Source organism: Mesitornis unicolor, unplaced genomic scaffold, assembly GCF_000695765.1.
Source record: "Mesitornis unicolor isolate BGI_N332 unplaced genomic scaffold, ASM69576v1 scaffold8202, whole genome shotgun sequence".
Classification (NCBI taxonomy): Eukaryota; Metazoa; Chordata; class Aves; order Mesitornithiformes; family Mesitornithidae; genus Mesitornis; species Mesitornis unicolor.
This window is the reverse complement of record NW_010168448.1, coordinates 1-19,697: the sequence shown is the minus strand read 5'-3', so window position 1 is coordinate 19,697 and position 19,697 is coordinate 1. Positions and strand designations below refer to the sequence as shown.

General features: G+C 41.8%; 1 protein-coding gene across 1 annotated transcript in view; it reads left to right on the top strand.

Moving 5' to 3' along the window:
• The window catches only part of LOC104533789 (serine/threonine-protein phosphatase 2A 56 kDa regulatory subunit epsilon isoform-like), a 59,421-nt gene extending 41,484 nt beyond the window's left edge, over positions 1-17,937 (top strand). The window contains 9 exon segments of the mRNA XM_010179011.1: positions 7,077-7,178; positions 9,255-9,347; positions 14,138-14,268; positions 14,354-14,413; positions 15,041-15,149; positions 16,098-16,151; positions 16,252-16,302; positions 16,538-16,657; positions 17,728-17,937. Coding sequence (XP_010177313.1) covers positions 7,077-7,178; positions 9,255-9,347; positions 14,138-14,268; positions 14,354-14,413; positions 15,041-15,149; positions 16,098-16,151; positions 16,252-16,302; positions 16,538-16,657; positions 17,728-17,937 — 930 coding nt within the window.
• The last annotated feature ends 1,760 nt before the right edge of the window (positions 17,938-19,697 follow it).

Below are 19,697 nucleotides of genomic sequence, written 5' to 3'. Positions count from 1 at the left end.
TTCAGCTGGGAGTCTGAGGCAGTATGAATTTTGTAATGCTGTCTAGAGTTCAGGGTCACGTATTGGCAGGCTTTCACTTGATCCCGTGCCAGCTCTAGAGATGAGGGGCTCTTCCTGCTGGTGCTGTGCTTTACTTTGCCCAAGATACTTGAGTTACTGCTATGCTTTTCTAGATCGTAGTGTGTAGAATTAGCGGGGCACTCGCCAAGTCAATAACTGATTTGAGGTGATGCAGTGGAACTCCGTTACATGGAGACAGCGATGAGCAGGGCAGTTACTAGCAGGGAACCCAGCTATGGTTCGGGTCTAGGTGACCCAGAGGGGAATTTCACAGCAACGAGGGGGTGCTGCCTGGTGGATCTCCTATTTGTTCTCACTGCACTTTGATGCTTGTGATAGAGAAGTCTTTGGGTTCGTGAATTTGGTTCCTTTTGGATAAAGCATCTGCTCCAGGAGTGTAGCTAATGCTTTCCAGCTTGGTAATACACTTCAGTGCAAGAGGAGGAAGCTGTTCCCTCCAAACATGCATAGTGTGGACATCACACCTGAGCACCAGCTCTTTATTGTACAGCCTTGCTCCTGTTGCGCCTCTCTGGCAGCAGAAGCGTGGCCCAAGGATCTCAGTTCTGCCACTTGCTCATCTGTGTGGCTGGAAGCTGCTACCGCTGCCAGAGTGGGTGATGGTGAGCTAACAAGTTGAGGAGCCCTGATCTGGAGAGACATTCTTGCAGGTTATTGATTAAGATTTAGAAGACTTAAAGGTCAAGAAAAGACGAGAAGGACTGTTTTCCCCCCAGCCTGTGATCGGGATTGTTGACTGTGTTGGCAGTCCAGAATAGTTCATTTTAATGCAGCCAAGTTGAAAGTCATGCTCCTGGGCAAAAAGAAGGCATGTAATATTGAGTTCTAAAAGACTGTATTCAGGCAAGCAGTGGTGCAGAAAAGGATCTGAGCATCGCGGGTTGCTATCAGGAGTATCTTAATACGAGTTTCTGGTGCAGTGCACCGCTCAAAGAAGTGAGTGTTGATAAATTACAATGGCAACGTGCAGAAAAAGAGGGAGATGGTCTGGCTTTTTATAGGTACCCCAGTATGCTGCTTGTGCATAGCTGGGAGCTCAAAGGAAGGAATCGTACATAATCACTGGATTTAAAACAAAGAAACCAACAACTGCCTGGGTTCGGAAGCTTTAGCATTCCCTGTAGCAGCACAGAGGTTGAGAGGCGTCATGTCTATACAAAAAATACCGATAGATAGATAGACAGATAGATAGATAGACAGATAGATAGATAGACAGATAGATAGAGCATATGCAAATGTATTGGGTTGGCCAAAAAGTAATTGTGTTTTTTTTCTTGGTAAATGAAAGGCAAACTTTGCATGGAAACAAAACCTGTATTAGACAATACGTTGTCCATTCTGCTGTCTTTCAGGCAACTCCATGATTCCACACTCAAAGTTCTTATCTTTTTTGGCAAAAAACAGTTCCAAGAACGATTTGATGTCTTCCTCAGCAGTGAAGGTTTTACCATTCAAGGCGTTCTGTAAAGAACAAACCACGTGGCAATCTTATGGTGCTGGGTCTGGTGAATACGGTGGATGTGGTAACACCTCCCATCCGAGCTGCAGCAACTCGACACAAGTGACCAAACCCGTGTGTGGTGTGGTGTGGTGTGGTGTTATCACGGAGAAACACAGCTCCTCTGCGATTCACCAGTTCTGGATGCTTCTGTTTGGTGGCATCGTGTACTTTATCCAGTTGATGACAGTGCATGTCCACATTAACGGTTTGGGTCCTTGAAAGCAATGCAAAATACACCATCCCTTTTGAAATCCCACCGGACCAACAGCATCACCTTCCTTCAGGGAGTATCTTGAAGTGCTTTGAGCTGGTCCATCGCACTTGCTCCATGATCTTTTTCATTCGTTGTGTTGTAGGTGATCCATTTTTGTCACCTGTTATCATACTTTTCAAAGAGGGATCATTTTCTTCATGTTCCGAGAGAGAACGGCAGATGTCAGCATGCTCAGTGAGATGTATTTCTGTGAGCTCGTGTGGTACCCAAGTATCAAGCTTCCTAGCATATCCAGGTGGTTTTAAATGGTTTTCAATGCTCAGTTTTGATATGTTAAGATTGTCAGAAATCTCTCATGTCATTAAATGCTGATTGGATTTGATCAATGCCTTTATTTCGTTGTTACCAAATTCACTTGGCCTTCCTCAGCGTGGTGCATCCTTAGCATCAAAATCTCCGGACTGAAGCGCAGCAAATGGATTCTGACACTGCCGTAGTTTTGCGGCATCTTCACCATACCCACCACGTATCTTTTTTTAAGCTTGCACAGTGTTTTTTCCTTTTTCCAGCAAAACATGACAAAAATATTGGTTTTGATTTTGCATTTTTAAATTGACACCAAATAAATAATTAACTAAATTGTGCACGCTCTTTTTCTACAACAAGCTTGAACGGTCAGCGGCCAAGTTACATGAGGAGTTTGTGGTTTACAATGAAATCAGTTACATTTCAAGACCTCTACATCCGTCTGTTTTGTTTAAAAAAGCCATTGCTTTTTGGCCAACCTGATCTATACAGATGTAGAAGAGATCTGGTGGCTTAATGAGAACCGAGAGGGAACCAGGCAGATACAGCCGTGCTGTAGTTAAATCAGTAGTGAAACTTCAGGAGAGGAGAGCTGGTGCAATAACATATGGTCTTTTATCATAAAATTAGATTCTTCTGTTTGTAAGCCGTACTTTAGTCAAACTTCTGGGAACAATTTAATGGGTTATATAGAGAAATTGTAGCTGAGTGACTGCAGTTGTCACTTCAGGCTCTGAAGTATGTAAAATAAATAACATTGAGGTAAATATCATTAAAATAATATCTAAAGAACCGATGTATGCACGTGTATTTCAGAAGGACAAGTGCAGTGTCTATTGCAGGGGGCATTACTGTGTCTCAGTTAGCATGGCTTCACGTTATGGTTAATGACATCTCGTTGTTACTGGGGGGTGTTAATGAGTACTTCAGGCGTTGTGTGTGCACCGATACTGGGTTTCAGTTTCACGTGCACACGGGGTTTATTTGGATGGTTCCCCGTGCAGGTAATGGAAGATCGGATGTTCCCTGTGAGCTAATTGGGTATTCACTTGTCCTGGTTTCATAGGTAAAGGATTAAGCTTCTCTGCATCTGTGTTTGTTTTCTTGTCAGACTCCATTCAGGAAAACTCTTACCGATAAAAATCTTTGTTTCAGACAGCACGGAGTAGGAGTGCTGAGCTGGAATTGAATTTGTGGAGTGGTTCTGTTACAGCACTGTCATTGTTATGGCACTCCAGTAAGGGACAAAGACTTCTCAAAACATTTATTCCTGACTTCAGATTTAAGCCTCTTAGTACTTTCTTTTCTAAAAGTTATTTCAAATACAGATGTGGTGATAAAATCAGAGGTTTCTTGAAGCTTGTTACCTTTAAGTGTCTGTTCTCAGTTTCCTGCTGCTGGGTTGCCAGTTTCCAGTCATCAGATCTGTTCAGAACTTGCAGCCCCTTCTTTGGGGGGTATCAGAGCAGCCTGCCCTGTCTGTCTGTCTGTCTTTTTAATGGTCAGTGAGTTGTAATTGCCAGGACAAGTAGTTTTGTTTTAGTTTGGGGTTTTAAGGGTTTTTTTGCTTGCTTCTGGTTGGAGTTGTGCCTGCTTCAGCACACTGACATGGGACTTTGCAGTGTCTGGGCATCTGAGTTTAAAAATCTGTCATTTCAGCATTTCCAGCTTGATCTTGGACATTTTAGATTCTGTGCCAGTGAGCTGATTTTGTTGAATTGGCTTCTGGGACTTGAGTATTCCAGTTCCGCACAGTGGGGAGCAGTGGTGGACTCTTCTCCACCCAGGGTGGTGTGTGCTGCTGAAAGGGACGGTCAGGGAGGACAGCGTGCAGACGTCTCTGAGGACGTAATGGGGGAAGTCTGTCGTGATGCAGCTTTCTGGAATATCAGAGAGCTGGTGTGCTTGACAAAAACACCACCGAGGCTTGGAGCCATTCCTAATCAGTGGAAGGAGGAAGTCAGTATTGATCAACAGTCATTTGTGTTGGCTCTGGGAGAGGAACCGTTGGGGACTGTGTGTGCAGGCTGGCAGGGATGTCCTTTGGCTTCCTGATCCAGCAGAGGTCAGGAGAGAAATGATTCAGGTCTCCAGCTGAAGGGATTTTGGCACGCTGCTTGGGCCCAGGGATAAATACTAAATAGCTACCTTATGCCTGTCTGAGGAAAAATGGTGCTTTCCAGATTTGCTGCAGCGTGTTCCCGTCTTCGCGTGGTGGCTGTCAAAGTCTCTCAGTGCCGCTGGCCAGTTAGGCCTGGCAGGACTTGTTGCCTTCGGCTCTCCCTTAGAGGCCTATAAACATTAGCCACCCAGGGGCTACTGATCTGGAAAAGCATGCTATAAATTGACGCTGCATGTAAATGAGCTATCGTGCTGTGTTGTGGTGATTAATGTAACTGTAACGGCTCACATTATCTTTTAAAATTACGATAACCTGGGGAAATCACTTAAAGATCACCTCTTCTGCCTGTTCTCAGGAGAATATCTGCATTTTGGCTCCATATGTCTTATCTTTACTCCTAATGCAAAAGAGAAAATTAAAGGGAGCAAACTATACACTAGGACCATACTCTAACTTGCATCCCATTTACTCCTGCGTGCTAATTTTCCTATGCACAAATGCTTGTGAGTTCCTTCGAGACTGGCCTTTTTTAATAAGCACACTCCGGGAGTCGTGCTGGTTTTGATACAAGCTCAAGACAGAGGTGTCAGTGCTGGCACTTAACTGATTGTTGCTGAAACCTCCGTACTTCTGTCACGCTGTTAGGGCTCTGGCATTAACTGCTTGAAGCTTGGTTTTAACAATTTAAATCTCAAAGGAATTTGTCTTAATTTAGCTTTTCGTTCTGACAGTGTGTACTTTTTTGTGCCATAATCCAGTGTTTCTTCCAGTTTCTAAACACAGCAGCTGATGAACAATTAAGGTTTTTTTCTGATCTTTTGATACAACTTTTGTTGATTTATGAATTTAAAAATTAAATTTGCGCCAATAAAATCTTTCTTGTTTCAAATGAAGTTTGAGGCTGGGAAAATAAAATGCTGCTGAATGCCTTTGGTTTTGCTAGTTCCCTATTTTGGTCCAAATCCTGAGAAAGCTGGGATTTTTGAGTGAGAAGCGTTAACCAAAAATGCTTCAGTAAGTATTGCGGAATCCCAGATGTTCAGATTCAGGGCACCAGTAGGTGCATTTCCCACTTCTTACTTGGGAATCCTTTGGGCTGCCTGCTCACTTTTGCCCTGTGCTCTAACACAGAAACAGCTCTGTCCTGTTAATTTCGCTTTTTCAGGGGTAGTAGAAGAAGGAGCTCAGGAATCCTCGAGTAATGACAAACTATAATGTGTGTTTTCCTGGGATAGTAGTTTGACTTCTCCTCATGAGACCAGAGAAGCCTTTACATGGAAGGGCTCTTGAGAGAAGTGAATGAGTCAGGGGCAGAGGACGGAGGAGGGAGAGCAGGAGCATCTCGTAGTGAACGCCGGTGATCGCTTGGCGGGCGTGCACACAGGGCACGCAGAGCGCGGGGTCCGTCGGCACAGCCTCCAAGCGCTGTTTCAGTTCAGGCTGAAAGCCGTGCGGGGAAAACCGGAGATGTACGTGCACGGTGAAGGCTTCTCTGAAGTGTTCTGTGGTAACTGCAGCGGAGTACTCCCTCTTGTGGCGAGAAGGGAAAACTCCCCGCAGAAATCTGTGTGACCTCTTTTTTTTTCTTTTTCTTCAGCCCCTCTCTCTATGCTCACTGGTTTGCCTCACTTACTCTTCTTTTGTCCTTCCCTTCAGTGAATATTCCTCACTGGTATGCACCACGTGTGCTCTCCTGCGTGTTTTCTGTTTCATCTTTCTGTTTATGCAGTACCTGAATCTGTTCTCTTTGTCTTGCAAATGCTACAATTTCACTCTGTCTATCTCAGTCTGGTTTTATTGGTATTTGGACTGTGTTTAAACTCTTAGCTTTAAAGTATCCTTTCTTATTACGTTGCAAACATATTGAAAATATGCCTTACAGGCTAACTTAAAAAACATTTACAGGAGTAAAAGGCTGGAAAAAGAAATAAGGATGTTGAAGAACATAATAGTTTTGTTTCTTAAATGGCTTAGTTTGTCTGAACTGCTATGAAAGGGTCATGTATAGACGGGATTAGGAGATAACATGCTGCTTTTCCCAGCTGTTTGATTAACCAGCTTAGAGATGGGTTAAATGCAGTAGCAGAGTGCAAGGAAGGCACATCACCACCTTCAGAGTGCAGAAAAGGCCCTACAGCGTGCTTGCAGTTCATCAGATTTACGGTGTAATAAGCTGTATGCTCCATTCAGCACTATAATTAACCCAGGAAAAAACTCCGCTTCAGTCTTTGCTGACAGCATGAACCTCACAAAGCCAAGCAGTCTCAGCAAAATACCCCTAAATAAGATTAAGCAAAGGGAAGCAACCATGAAATGTAGGCTAAGTGGCCAGCAGTTATTATTTGTTGCTTGTATTTAGTACCAAGTTCTGTACTTGGCATGAGGTGTCCAGGCATGTAATGTGTGAACAGCACTGGCAACTCTTAACGGTGCTGACAGACGAGACCCTACACAGAAACCATTAATGTTTTCCCTGGGCAAAGGAAAGTAATCAAACACTGTAAGAAAACACTTGTAAATGCACGTTGATGGCGTTTTCTGCATCTCCTAAACGGTCATGGCTCTCAGCCCATTGATGCCCACCAGGACTGGGAATTACATGTTGGTGGGCTGAAATGGTGGCAGACTGAGTAGTGCTGGGGTGTCAGCGGAAACAAGGAACGAAAAGACCTGGAGAAGAGGAAGCCAAGGCTGGTGGCACGTTTGGAAAGTGCCGGATTCCTTAGACCTGTGCTGTTGCTAAAGAAATACTGCTTGTATGAGGAGGACTGATAGAGCAGGTACAGACACAGTCCTGAAATCTAGTACCTCTTTGAAAAACAGATCTCATTGTTCTTTCTTCCACTTCTCAGGTATCCTGCAATATCTTCAGAACTCTCCCACCTAGTGACAGCAATGAATTTGATCCAGAAGAAGATGAGCCCACCCTGGAGGCATCATGGCCACATTTACAGGTTTTTGATCATTACTCAGCAGAAATGCTTATCATTGCTTAATGTATTGAATAATTTTATCAGCTTTCTTTTTAACTTGTGAATCAGAACTAGTCTGTGAGACGCTAACACTTTTGAATGCTGTTCATGGCTATAATATAGTACCTACAAAGGCGGGAGATACTTTGTGAAATTTGCAAATTATTAAAGCTTTCTATCAAAATTGTATCTATAGCGTTTCTCGTGTTCCTCTTTTTCCTTCAATGATTTAAAAGTTATGTTGCTTTCCAAACTGCTCTGATGCACAAGTGTTTTTCAGCAGCTTCAGCACGAGCATCGTGGGGTGATGCTGCTAGCAGCTTTGGTTTGCTGAGGGTAGTCAGTTTTCATACAGAAGTACGCAGGTGCTGGCAGCAGAGGAGAGAAGTGGATGAGAGTCCGCATCCCTGTCTCAAGTCTCTCCTCCTCTCCTGGGGTCAAGGTTTGCTCTAAGGTGTTTGTCGCAGGTTGCGTGCACACTGCTCTGTGTTGTCCCTTCCTCTGTACCTCAGCTGTCAGCACAGCATAAAGTTTTGGAGAGAACATCATTGATGCTCACGCAATAGATTCCTTTATAGAAAATACAGATGCAGATCCAGTCTGTGTTAGCCAGGACACTGACTTGCTCCTCTAGTAAATTTAGAAGAAGTTTGCCTGAGTAACAGGTTGTGGAGTCTGGGATTTTCTGTGAGCAAAGGAGCGCGATTGATCTCAGCTTGAAATGGGGAATTTATTTGGCAGCTGCAAACACAGTCATTGCCTGTGAGCGGTTTGTTTCACTCTTTTGTGCGCTCAAATTTAGAATCTGTTGAAATGTAGGTTTCATCCCTCATTTGCATTTAAATTTCACAAAAGTAAGAATCTTAAAAGCTTCAAGCTCTTAAGCTCTGAACAGCTCTGCCTGTCTGGAAAGAGCGCAGGCATACATGTCTGTTATCTTGTGCTCCTTGACTCTGGTGCTGTGGTTTTAAAAGCCATTATTTACATGGAAATTATGGAATTTCTTAGCTAGTGGATGATTTACCATTGTCAGGAAGAAATGCACCAAAGTATTTGTCAGGAGTTGATAGAATTGATTTCCTGATGGTTTATTATTAGTTCTGTAAGCCATTGCTTTTTGCATGTCCTATTTCTAAACCATTCTTCCCCTTTTTGATTTCCTATTATCTCCTTGTAGAAGCCAGAGAACAGTGACATGAAGCAGCCGCAGCAGTAGCATTGCGGCATATTGGCACTTGCATGGAATACTTTAAAATTCTTTTAAAATGTGATTTTTAGCTTCCTTTCAGTGTCAGTATTCATACTACTGAAGTCAGAAACGAAAGGGTTTTCAAGGGCTGCTCTTCTAGAAAAGGTTCAGCAAAGAGAGTTGCCACCTGGTAGCTCATCTGGTCAGGCACAAGTCAGAGCTGCTGTCGAACAAGGCCGTAGCAACCCCGTTTCACTTCGCTTCCTTGGTGCTTGGTGTTGCTGTCCCACCAAACGGTTTAGGGAGAAATGCAATCGCCTGAAAATCAGCAGGTTTTCTCCAGCCTTGAGGCTACTCTTTATAGTAAGTTAGGAACTTCTGAATAAATTCGGGTTTATATTCTTCTGCTGTGTTTCGTGTTGCGGTACAAGGCTACTCTAAGCAGTTTCTAATTTGATTTAAATGTTTCCAATTGTTTCACCAGCCCTTTCAGAGTTTTGATGTCTGTATTTGATGTGACTTAGCAGCTCAGAGGGCAATTTAAATGTGCTATCCAATTACTCTGGGAAGCTTTACGAGATGATAACAAGCATTACAAAAGATGACAGTGCTTGTTTTTAGTGATGCAGTGTCTTGGACTGGGGTTAAATAAGTGAAAATAACTTAAAAAGCTCATGAAATTAATTAACTCTAAGGCAGCAATTTGATAAAGGAGAAAAACCTTTTTCATTTTTTTAAGCTTTTGCTCTGTGGAAAAGTGTGTGTTTTGTTTTCTAGGAGAAAAAACAAGAAATCAGGGAAGTACTTGAAAATATAATGAATAGTCAAGCCATAAACTAAATAATGAATGTTTGTTTTTTCTTTTGCAGCTTGTATATGAGTTTTTCATACGATTTTTGGAAAGCCAAGAATTCCAGCCCAGCATTGCCAAAAAGTACATAGATCAGAAATTTGTATTGCAGGTAAGCTGATCTGTTTTCTGCAAGGCTTCACTTTGCTTTGGAAAAAAAATTCTGTGAAAAGATTTTGTTTAAAATTTGCAAGTGTATTTGCAACAGAAAAAGGTAAACGAGCATGTACAGTGAAAGTTTTCAGTCTACAGAAGTGTATGTGTGTGTTTGTGTCAGTCTCTATTGCTGTAGATCTATAAAATAGTTGGTTTGGCTCCAGTTTTGATACCTTAATAAAAATATTTGTCTTACTGGTTTTGAGGGGGAGCTGAAAGAGTAACTGTTGAAAACTGAAAGGTTTACTATCAAGTGGTCTAAAAATGCTGCTATCTAGAGAGACTCCTTAAATGCCAGTTTTAATGTGTCTCAATATTGTTAAAATATTTCTTTTGGAAGGGGAGAATATTTCTCTCTTCTAGCGCTGCTGGAGAGCTGGCAAGAGGGGCAGAAGTTCATTAACAAACCTATTCCCAGAACAGTACTGGGAACAGTGATGCTGTAGTGGGCAGGGAGGAAGTAAATCAAAAGGCCATGTAAAGTTCAAGCTCTATTAAAAGCATGGAAGAAGAAGTAGCATCAATAATAAAAACACTGGCAAAAAATGGGTAGTTTTGCTCTTGTGGTTTGCTCGCCATCGTTGTGGCTGAAGGGAAGAGGTGGCCTTGGTCAGCTGTAGCCAGGTACCTTACACATATTTCATCGCTCTCCGTGTGTACAAGCTGGGCTTTTCGTGTGCTTTATTTCACTTGAAGCTGCAGTAGCTGTTCTAGACTGAGGGATTTTTGTCCAGGCTGTGACGGATCCCAAAACAGATGTGGCTGAAGGAAAATGTTTTGTGGGATAAGCCAGGAAACTCCACAGATAAGACTTTAGCTTTTGCAGACAGGCTTGTCCTGCGTTCTCTGTTCCCGTTGCGAATTTCTGTACAACCGCACAGTCAGAGGGAGCGTTGTGTTTAGTGCTGTCTGCAGCTTGCTTTTGAAATCAGGGGAATCTAGAAAGATTCCTACTTAGTTAGATAAGGGGGTTTCCTTTAAGGCTGAGGCTTGAATAAAATCCCAACTAGAAATGACAGAAGATACTCGGCATTTCTGAGGGCCTTTCTGTCTCACCGCTTTGTCTTGGAGCTTTTATTTTTCCCTGTACCGCTCAGGCAATAAAAGTAGTGCTTTAACTGTCCTTCTTCATTCTACAAAAGCAATGGGATATACTTACGTTTTTATTTTATCTATCTTCTAAATACAAGAGCGTTTTTCATCTGGATCAAACCTTCATGGTGGAGTTTCCTTTTTGTTCAGAACAAGAGAGAGCATCTCTTGTTCAGTTCTGGGCCCCTCACTATAAGAAGGATGTTGAGATTCTGGAGCATGTTCAGAGAAGAGCCACAAGGATGGGGAGGGCTCTGGAGAACAAGCCTGATGAGGAGCGGCTGAGGGAACTGGGCTTGTTTAGCCTGGAGAAGAGAAGGCTGAGGGGAGACCTCATCACCACCTCCAACTGCCTCAAGGGAGGTTGTAGAGAGGTGGGTGCTGGTCTCTTCTCCCAGGTGATGGAGGATAGAACAAGGGGAAACGGCACCAAGCTGTGCCAAGGGAGGTTCAGGTCAGAGATAAGGAGGAAGTTCTTTACTGAGAGGGTCGTCAGAAGCTGGACCAGGCTGCCCAGGGAGGTGGTGGAGTCACCATCCCTGGATGTGTTTAAGGAGCGGGTAGCCGAGGTACTTAAGGATATGGTTTAGGGGGTAGACAGGAACGGTTGGACGTGATGATCTCAGAGGTCTTTTCCAACCGAGAGATTCTGTGATTCTGTGATTCTGTGTGTGTGATTTCCAGCAGCATCATCCAGAACCTGGTGGAGACGTAGGAACATGCATGGGGGTGATCACCCTTGACAAGCTTTTCCAGACTGATTTTTTTTTTTCTTTAGCCATGGCAGGATTGCATTAGAAGGAAAGGTCTGTAGTCTAGAGAAGAACTTGCCCAGATGCTCCTGCTAGTGCTGCTGAATGTGATCATGGCTGGTGGCACCCTACTCGTGCCCTGTCAAGGCGTTCTTCCCTGTTTCAATTCGGCAATGAAGAATGGGTCTAAAACAATGATTTTTAGAATCCTGTTAGTCTTTGATAAATCTACTAAATGAAGGAGTGGTGTCTACTGAAAAAGGGAAATACGAGACTTTGAAACCTACTTACTGCGAACGCATGATACAGCAGTTAGGATTTCAGAGGAATTTGGAAGTTCTTGCCACGTGGTTAGGTGATTCATTTTTGCATACTGCATGCACAGCGTGCCAGTTTAAAATCCACACTTTCCTATTAAAAGTTCTGTTGAGCGTTATATACACGTGCAAGTAGATAGGTGTGTGTGTCCAGGCGTGTTTAGCCTGTAGGAGTGGGGGCGTCCTTCCACTCGTGTGTTTGTTGTGTGTCCAGAGTAACTCCTGGAAACCAGTGACTACAGGGGACCGATCTGAGACTTCAGAGCACGGAGCGTGGTTGGTGTTTCATGACACGACACAAGTGTGGCAGTCCTGCTAGCTTCCTCTCTAAGTTTATTTGGTTTCTTCTTGTAAATTTGAGGAACTTTAATGCACTGTTTCCTGGCAATAAGAATACCTATATGAAAAGGTGATAGAGTTTTTATTTTAATAGGCAAAATCTTCAACCCTTTTTCTTGTATGCTTGCTTTTTGCTTTGTTTTTTGTTTGTTTTTTTTAAATACAGATGTGTTTCAGGCTTTCAGCTGTACGTTTTGGTGAAATGCTGTATTTAAGTGTGCCTGTTCATTTCTAAAGCCTGCTTATGTACAGTCTGAAATGGTTGGCAGTGGTTGCTAAGAGACAAACTATTCAAATATATCTACAAGTGTCTGTGCTGTGTAGGTTGCTATTTTGGAAAATTTATTTCCCTTTTCTGTGTATGCTTAGTGTCAGAATAGTCACATAAATTATGGAAGTCTTGCAGCTTACCCGTAAAAATAAGACTATTGTTGAAACCTGATAACGAATTGGACGTATCAAAGTAATTGTATTTTTTTTAACAGGAGACTGAGTCTTAGTTCAGCAGTGTTTCCACAGAGAATCTATGTAACAGAACTGGAAATACAAATATTTTGCTCCTAAAAGCAATACAATAAGAGAATTAAAAACACAAGTGTTTCCAGCTGTTTGCTGTCCTTGGGTGCAGTTTGCTGTTTGGGGAAGGATGAGGTGACTGTTTATTTATTTGACTGTGGAGGTAATTGGACAAAGCGGTGTGTTTGTAACCTCTGGAGGGCAGCTCACAAACCTCATCGTTTCCTCGTGGAATTCCCACCACAGAGTCTTACTGCAAGGACAAGATGGTGAGATCTCATTGCAGGCTACAGAAACAGCCAAAACAACAAAGAGGAATACGCACATCAGTCTGAAACCTGGATGTTAGAAAACAGAATCTCAGACGGCTTAACAACTCTTAATCATCCTTTTCTATCTTTTCTTCTTTTTCACCTCCTCAAAATTGTGTAGCAGTTAAATTGAGCTCAGGTAGCGTACATGCACTGACATATCTACTTATAGTAGGTATTTATAACTTGTCTATCCGTGAATCCAAGATAATTTTAGTTTCTACCATTCCTGTAATATTTTCCTGACAACATCTTACAAATTTGTAAGACCTTTTTGGCGAACTTTCTTTATTTCTCTTGCAAGACAAGTACTGGTTGACAGTTCCTTTCTTTTTCATACAACAGAGATACTGGTTGCTTATGACTGCTACCTGAAACTTCGCTGTTTCCTGTGCATTTGTGTGGGGGGTGGTGTTTTTTGTTTTCGTTTGATAGGTTTGGTTTATTTTTAAATGAAGTTTACCTTCCAACTGTCTGCCAGGATGGCCAGTGTTGCAGTGTCAAAAAAGGTGCAGAAGGGGTAGGGGAAAGCTCGTATTTTTGTGGCAGAGACTTCAAGGGCAATAGAACAAAGATCTGCAGGTGATTTTCCTGCTGCTCACTCCGTGCCTTAATTCTTAGAGGCAACCTCAGGTGTCAGTGTTTTGGGATATATTTCCTACAAGGCAGGACACCAGTAGCGTTCTCTTTTGACTGAATACCACATAATCATCTTGCTGTTTTAAAATCTTATTGGTGAGTAGTCTGTTGTTGGGGTTGGTTGGTTGGTTGGTTTGGTTTTCAACTGGATATTGATGTTACCATCTTGTTCCCCCTGGAGCATCAGTTCCCCGTGATGCTTTGGTTTGTGTTGACTGGTGAAGATGCTGTAACAGCAGATCCAGTGCTGGCGTGGACTCCACTGCTGAGCCTTTGCACAGCGAGAGGTCACACAATCACAGGGAAGGCTTAAGAGCCTCATAATAGAAATTACAAGCAGTCAGAAAAATGTGATCTTGATGCAGTGTTGTGGGAACAGAATGTTAAAGCAGATGAGTGTCTTTATGTTCTGTAAAGGAATGGTGTATGGTAAGAGGCAGCTGCCTTGTTTTGTAGATATGGTGGCATCCAAGAATCTATTTTATTTATTTCTGGGCAGAAGGCAGGCAGCATTGTGGAGCCAGTTAATCAACAGTTTATTAGTGGTTTGAAGATATCCAAAGTTTTGTTATGTCAGAAGTGGGAATTAATAAACTGAATTTCGTGATGCTGTGCTGGGGTTACAACAGATTTTTTTAGTACTGTGTTTCTGCACCTTGGGTAGCACAGGTACCCCATTCTTACGTGCACGTGCTGTCATGAATTTAACTGTTACACAGAAGTGTGTGCCATACTTGTCCAATGTGCGTTGTTTCAGTTCTCTTTTTCCTTTAAACGCAGCTGTTGGAGCTGTTTGACAGCGAAGACCCTCGAGAAAGAGACTACCTAAAAACAGTCTTGCACAGAATCTATGGCAAGTTTCTGGGTCTTAGAGCATTTATCCGAAAACAGATTAATAATATTTTTCTACGGTAAGTTGTGGGAGAAGGTGCTTTTCACATAGGAACATTTTAGGAAAACGAATTATTACTTACATTTGACTTTTCTGTTTTTTAGATTTGTTTATGAAACCGAACACTTCAATGGCGTAGCTGAACTGTTGGAAATTTTAGGAAGGTAAACGAGTCTTTATTTGTGGTCTATCTCAGACTTCCCTTATGGACATGTCAGAATGGTGTCAGATTCAGAAAAGGTATTACTGTAAGCCCTGATTCTAAAAACAGATGTGTATCCGTGCTCATCTGTAAGCCCACGTGCAAATCTCTGTCACCTCTTTGCCAAGAGTATGTGACTGGATGCAGGTTGGATTGATTGGTTGGATTCAATGTTGGATTGATTCTGTGTGTGTATGAAATTCTGCACTTCATCCTTGCATGCTGCAGATTATTGTTTTTGAGCACATTAACAATGTGAATATTTTGCGTAAATCTTATTTTGGCAAGTTAATTAACTGAAGAACATCTTGCTTACATAAACTTACGGACCACATCGACAAGGTCTGATGTGTTTGGCAACAGGTTTGTGCGACTGTTGATGTTACTATTCCTAAATTGGAGCTGAATTGCTACCTAGACGTGCACTGCACTGCTCATGTAAAGCAGGACACGAGTCAGCGCCTGTTTGCAAATGGCACGAGGCTGCTCTTAATTATTAAATTATTTTAATCTAGGAAGTGCTTATTCAGACCTGAAGAATGTTTTTTGTGATAATAACACTAACAAATATTTCTCTTCTGATTTCTAGTATTATCAATGGTTTTGCTTTACCTCTCAAGGCAGAGCATAAACAGTTTCTGGTGAAGGTGCTGATCCCTTTACATACCGTCAGGAGTTTATCGCTCTTCCATGCACAGGTAGAAATCATAAAAATACTTCCTGCTGAGTTAGAATTAAGGTTGCTGTGGGAATAGCACATGAAAGGTGGGGTGGGAGTTTGGAAATGTGGGAAGAACACAGTAGGTTTTTTTTAAAGTTCATGTAATGTTCTTTGTATGATAAATGTCTTGCTTCTGTTCTGATTAGATAGTTAAAAGTGCACCATGCATCTGTAATATTTTGGGGATTTTGTTTATTAGTTAAACTCTTTCCTTGGTTTTTCCTCTCTGCTGCTTTCTCATTCTCACAAGTTTGCCTTTCCCATTCCCTCTCCCAAGAGGATGTTTGGGTTTCCTTGGCCTTGTGCTCTCAAGGCCCTTCTTCACCCTGGCCAACTTTCTGAATACTTGTACCCACATTTTGGCTAAATCTGTAACATTCTCCTTCACAGATCTCTTACCACTGCATTTATGCTTTCATGTATCTTTTTATACGTTCAGTTTTCACTATTTTCCTCTGATAAGCGATACCTGCTGCCTTTCTCTCCGATTTTCAGGTAGTGCAGTGTTTCTTCTGCTGATAAAGCCGTGCTTTCTAAGTGTGTTGTTCCAGGTTTTAGCTATGTCGGCTCATCTTGCCAGAGCTTTCATGATTTTGCCAATGTATAAAATGTGTAAAATGACGCAGTTTCAGAGAGTAACAGAAGCTTCAGAACACTGGTTGTATGACTGTACTTAGAATTCCAAGTTGCTCTCATTTTTACTGTGTGTCTACTGTGTCACTCTGATTTTTTTTGTGGTGTGTTCTGTTGTTTCTTATGAACTGAACTTGGAGCAAATTCGCATGGTGCAAACTATGCATCTCAGTTTAAAATTGGGTGCAGTTTGAGAAAGCTGTACAGCATCTTGCCTTGAGTCTTTTAAAAAAGTTGTTTTTTTAGTCGAAATGTTCTAACTCAATTTTCTTCAATCTTTCTCTCTTCACAGCTGGCGTATTGCATAGTACAGTTTCTGGAGAAGGACCCCTCGCTGACAGAACCAGTAAATATTTCGTTCATACTTTTTTTTTTGCATCATGAATGGCTTACCCTGTTGAGAGAAAAGTAAAGAAATCTAACTTTTTTTTTTCCTTTTAATTTAGGTCATTAGAGGTTTAATGAAGTTCTGGCCAAAAACCTGCAGTCAGAAAGAGGTAAGTGATGTGCTAATATTAAGATTTATTTTGTTCTACAGTGTAATAGGCAGGGAATTTTTAGACATTTCCAGGTAGACATCACGTGCTGTGGTGTCTCTTAATTCTTGTGGGTGATTTTCCATACTGAGGTTTCCATCTCTCCCTGAATTGGTAGAATTTGAGAGTTACCAGCCTTTTGCTGATGAAGACGATTCAGAGATTTTCTATTCAATGCTTCCCTCCTTGTCTTTAGGTCATGTTCCTAGGAGAGCTGGAGGAGATCCTGGATGTCATCGAACCATCACAGTTTGTCAAAATCCAGGAACCCTTGTTTAAACAAATTGCCAAGTGTGTCTCTAGCCCTCATTTTCAGGTCAGTGGTAGAGGTTACTGTTTGTATGGGAATGCATAGTCTCGATTTCAAACGTAGCAACCCCCTAGATGTAAATGTTATTTTATGTAATGTGGCTTTCAATACTTGTCTTCTGGATTTCTATGGAAGAGGGTGTGTTGCAGTAGAAGTTTAGTTCTGAGCTCTGTGAATATCTTTTAGATGTATCTGGGGTCACACCACAAAATCTGCTGTTCTGAGCCACATGAACCCTTAAACAGTATCCAAGCAGACTTAAGCCCTTCACCATAGGTGATGGGTACTCAGTGTATGGCCTTCAGACTGATAGACAACGTAGGACGTATTTGCTCCCTCTTTAGCACAGTATTGTGCAGCATTCTTGTTTTTCTACTTCCTTCTGTAAGGAGATGTCTGGTTACAGGTGATGGAACCCATAGCCTGTTTTCTTCATACTGCATAATGGGAAGAAGGGAAATGAATAGGATTTAAATGAAACATATGTGAGGAGGAGATAGGATTCACGGCCTGTAGCATCTCCATACTATGCTAGGTGACCTGTCCAGGCACAAAGTTGGTCTACACTTATTTTTAGCATAATTTAGATCAGTGTTTTCCCAGCTGCTCCCCAGGGTGATCATTATCACTGGCACCTTCCCCACAGTTAAGATCTCGTCTCCCTTTCTCAGCCCAGCTACTGGGCCTTTCCCTGTCTCCTTCCTCTGCTATTCTAGCACTGCTCTCTTTCTTCTGACTGCAGTCACAGGATGCAGGGAGAGGGGCGCTGGGAAGTCTGTCTGCTCTCCCTTCCCCTCCGCAGCTGCAGCATTAATGCAGTGTCTGCACCTGGGCTTCAGTGAGTAACGACATAGTGCTCAGGGGAAAGAGAGGGTGCTCTGGGATCTGAATTACAGGATAAAAACTTAGTTCCATTAATGCATGTTGTTCTTCTGATTAGCTTTGGAGTTAAAACTCTAATGATTCCTGTTAATTCATCCTTGTGAAATTTCTCTGTGATTTGTTGTTCCTTCAGAAAATTACAAAATTATGGGTATCTGAATTCCTGTTAATTTTTTTATTCCTTTGACTCAAAGGTGGCTGAGAGAGCGCTGTATTATTGGAATAATGAATACATCATGAGTTTGATAGAGGAGAATTCAAATGTTATACTTCCCATCATGTTTTCCAGCCTTTATAGGATTTCTAAAGAACACTGGAATCCGTAAGTTTTTGCCATTGCACTTTATCTTACTCTTTGGCATACCACTGATACACTCAGGGGATGTCTGCTGAAGAACATCTGAACAAGAGAGATCCAAAGTCAAAGCTGGCACGAGCTGGTGCAACTCTGTTAATGCCAGTATAAATTAGTGTATAGTTGAGCTTGTCTCAAAATGTTTTTAATTATCTGGTATGTGGTCAAAAATCAGTACCTCATGGGGTAAAAATAGACCTCCTTACAAAGACAAATTAGATGTTACATTGTTATTGAAGAAAAAGTGTTGCTCATCAGGCATTTCTCCTACACAGCTCTTTATAAACTGCTTAACGCCTTAAGCCTGATTGTAAATTGTCCAGAAGAATATCGCTTGGCATGAATAAGGCTTTGTGGCTGTGTCATGGGCGATACTGGTACCTCTGGTAGACTTCTGGAACTGGCATTTTTTTAGATGTCTGTGAAGCATATAGGCATCAGTATGTTCTTAATTTGGGTTGTTTTTTCTGAATTTGTTTAAATACAGCTGTTCTGTATTACGTGCAGTAATAGAGCAGTTTCTTCATATTTATATCCTATTAATTGGGCATTTTGGTTTCTAAACTGAATGACCTGGCAGAAAGTGTTTTAATGAAAAATGCTATTACGGTTAGATCCCACATAGTCTATAGTTTACTTCAAAAGTTTTTCTAATTCCAGATGGTTACTGTTTAGTGAACCCAGTATTTCTAATGAGCTATGCTACCTGCAGGTCCCAGTTGCTTTAAGACCTCACTGTAAAGTATTTGTAAAATACTTCATCTCTTCAAATGCTGGTCTTTTTGTTCTGTATCTACCCAGACCCTCAAGTTTGTGTGCTTATGTGCCAAACCTAATACTTCTGGAAAGCTTCTGTAACTAATGCTGGTCACATAAAAAACCCACTTTCCATGCATAAAAATGCATTACCAGTCTTCATCCTGCCCATGCTCCTGCCCAGCCTTTTACACTGTGCACTGGGATGCTTCTGGCAATGAGAGTATTCCAGTATCCCAGGTCTCAGTTCTCATACCCACAGGAATGTTGTACCTTTGGCACACAAGCCAGGTTAAGATACATGTAAAATTAAAAGGAATTGAAAGAATTTTTGTATTTATAAGAACATTTTAAAATGTAGGCAATGAGAACGAAAGTTTGTTGAAAGAGGTGCCCGACAGACAGGGGTGTGCGGGAAGTGGCACATGGTTTGTCTGCGCAGTGGGTTTGCTCCAAGGGTTGCTGGTACCTGTAATGTTGGTTCAGCTCCTGAGCTGGTTCTTAAGCAGCCTCGTGTCTGAATATGACAGCCACAGTAGTGGGCCAGGAACCTGGCATCTCTTGATTGAGAATCTATTCCACGGTCTTTGAAAGCTGTTTTTTTTAGATTTGTCTTTTCCTTCTCCCTTTTTATATGCCTTGTTGTTTCTTTATCTTCAACTCTGCCAGAGAGAAATGTTGATCTCTAGGTAACCAGACTATTGGCAGATCCATTACTTTGGAAACTTTAGTATATTTTAGGTTAGTAATCCAGTCAGATGGTATAAGAGTAAACTGATTCTACCTTTTCGTGAACCTTTGTGGGACAGAATGCCTTTAAAGCCTTTTGAAATTTGAATCTTCTTCCTGTACGAACAGATCGTGCCTGTCATGTTTTATGCAATAAAGCAACTCGAATTCAAATAAGCAATGGGGTATTGGCTCTTGGGTAAGGTCAGGAGCAGCAGTAAGAAAAGTAGGCAGAGGTTATATAGAGATATTACATATTTTTAATATATAAAATATATGTTATATATAGGTATTAGATATTATATCTATATATTATCTAGAGAT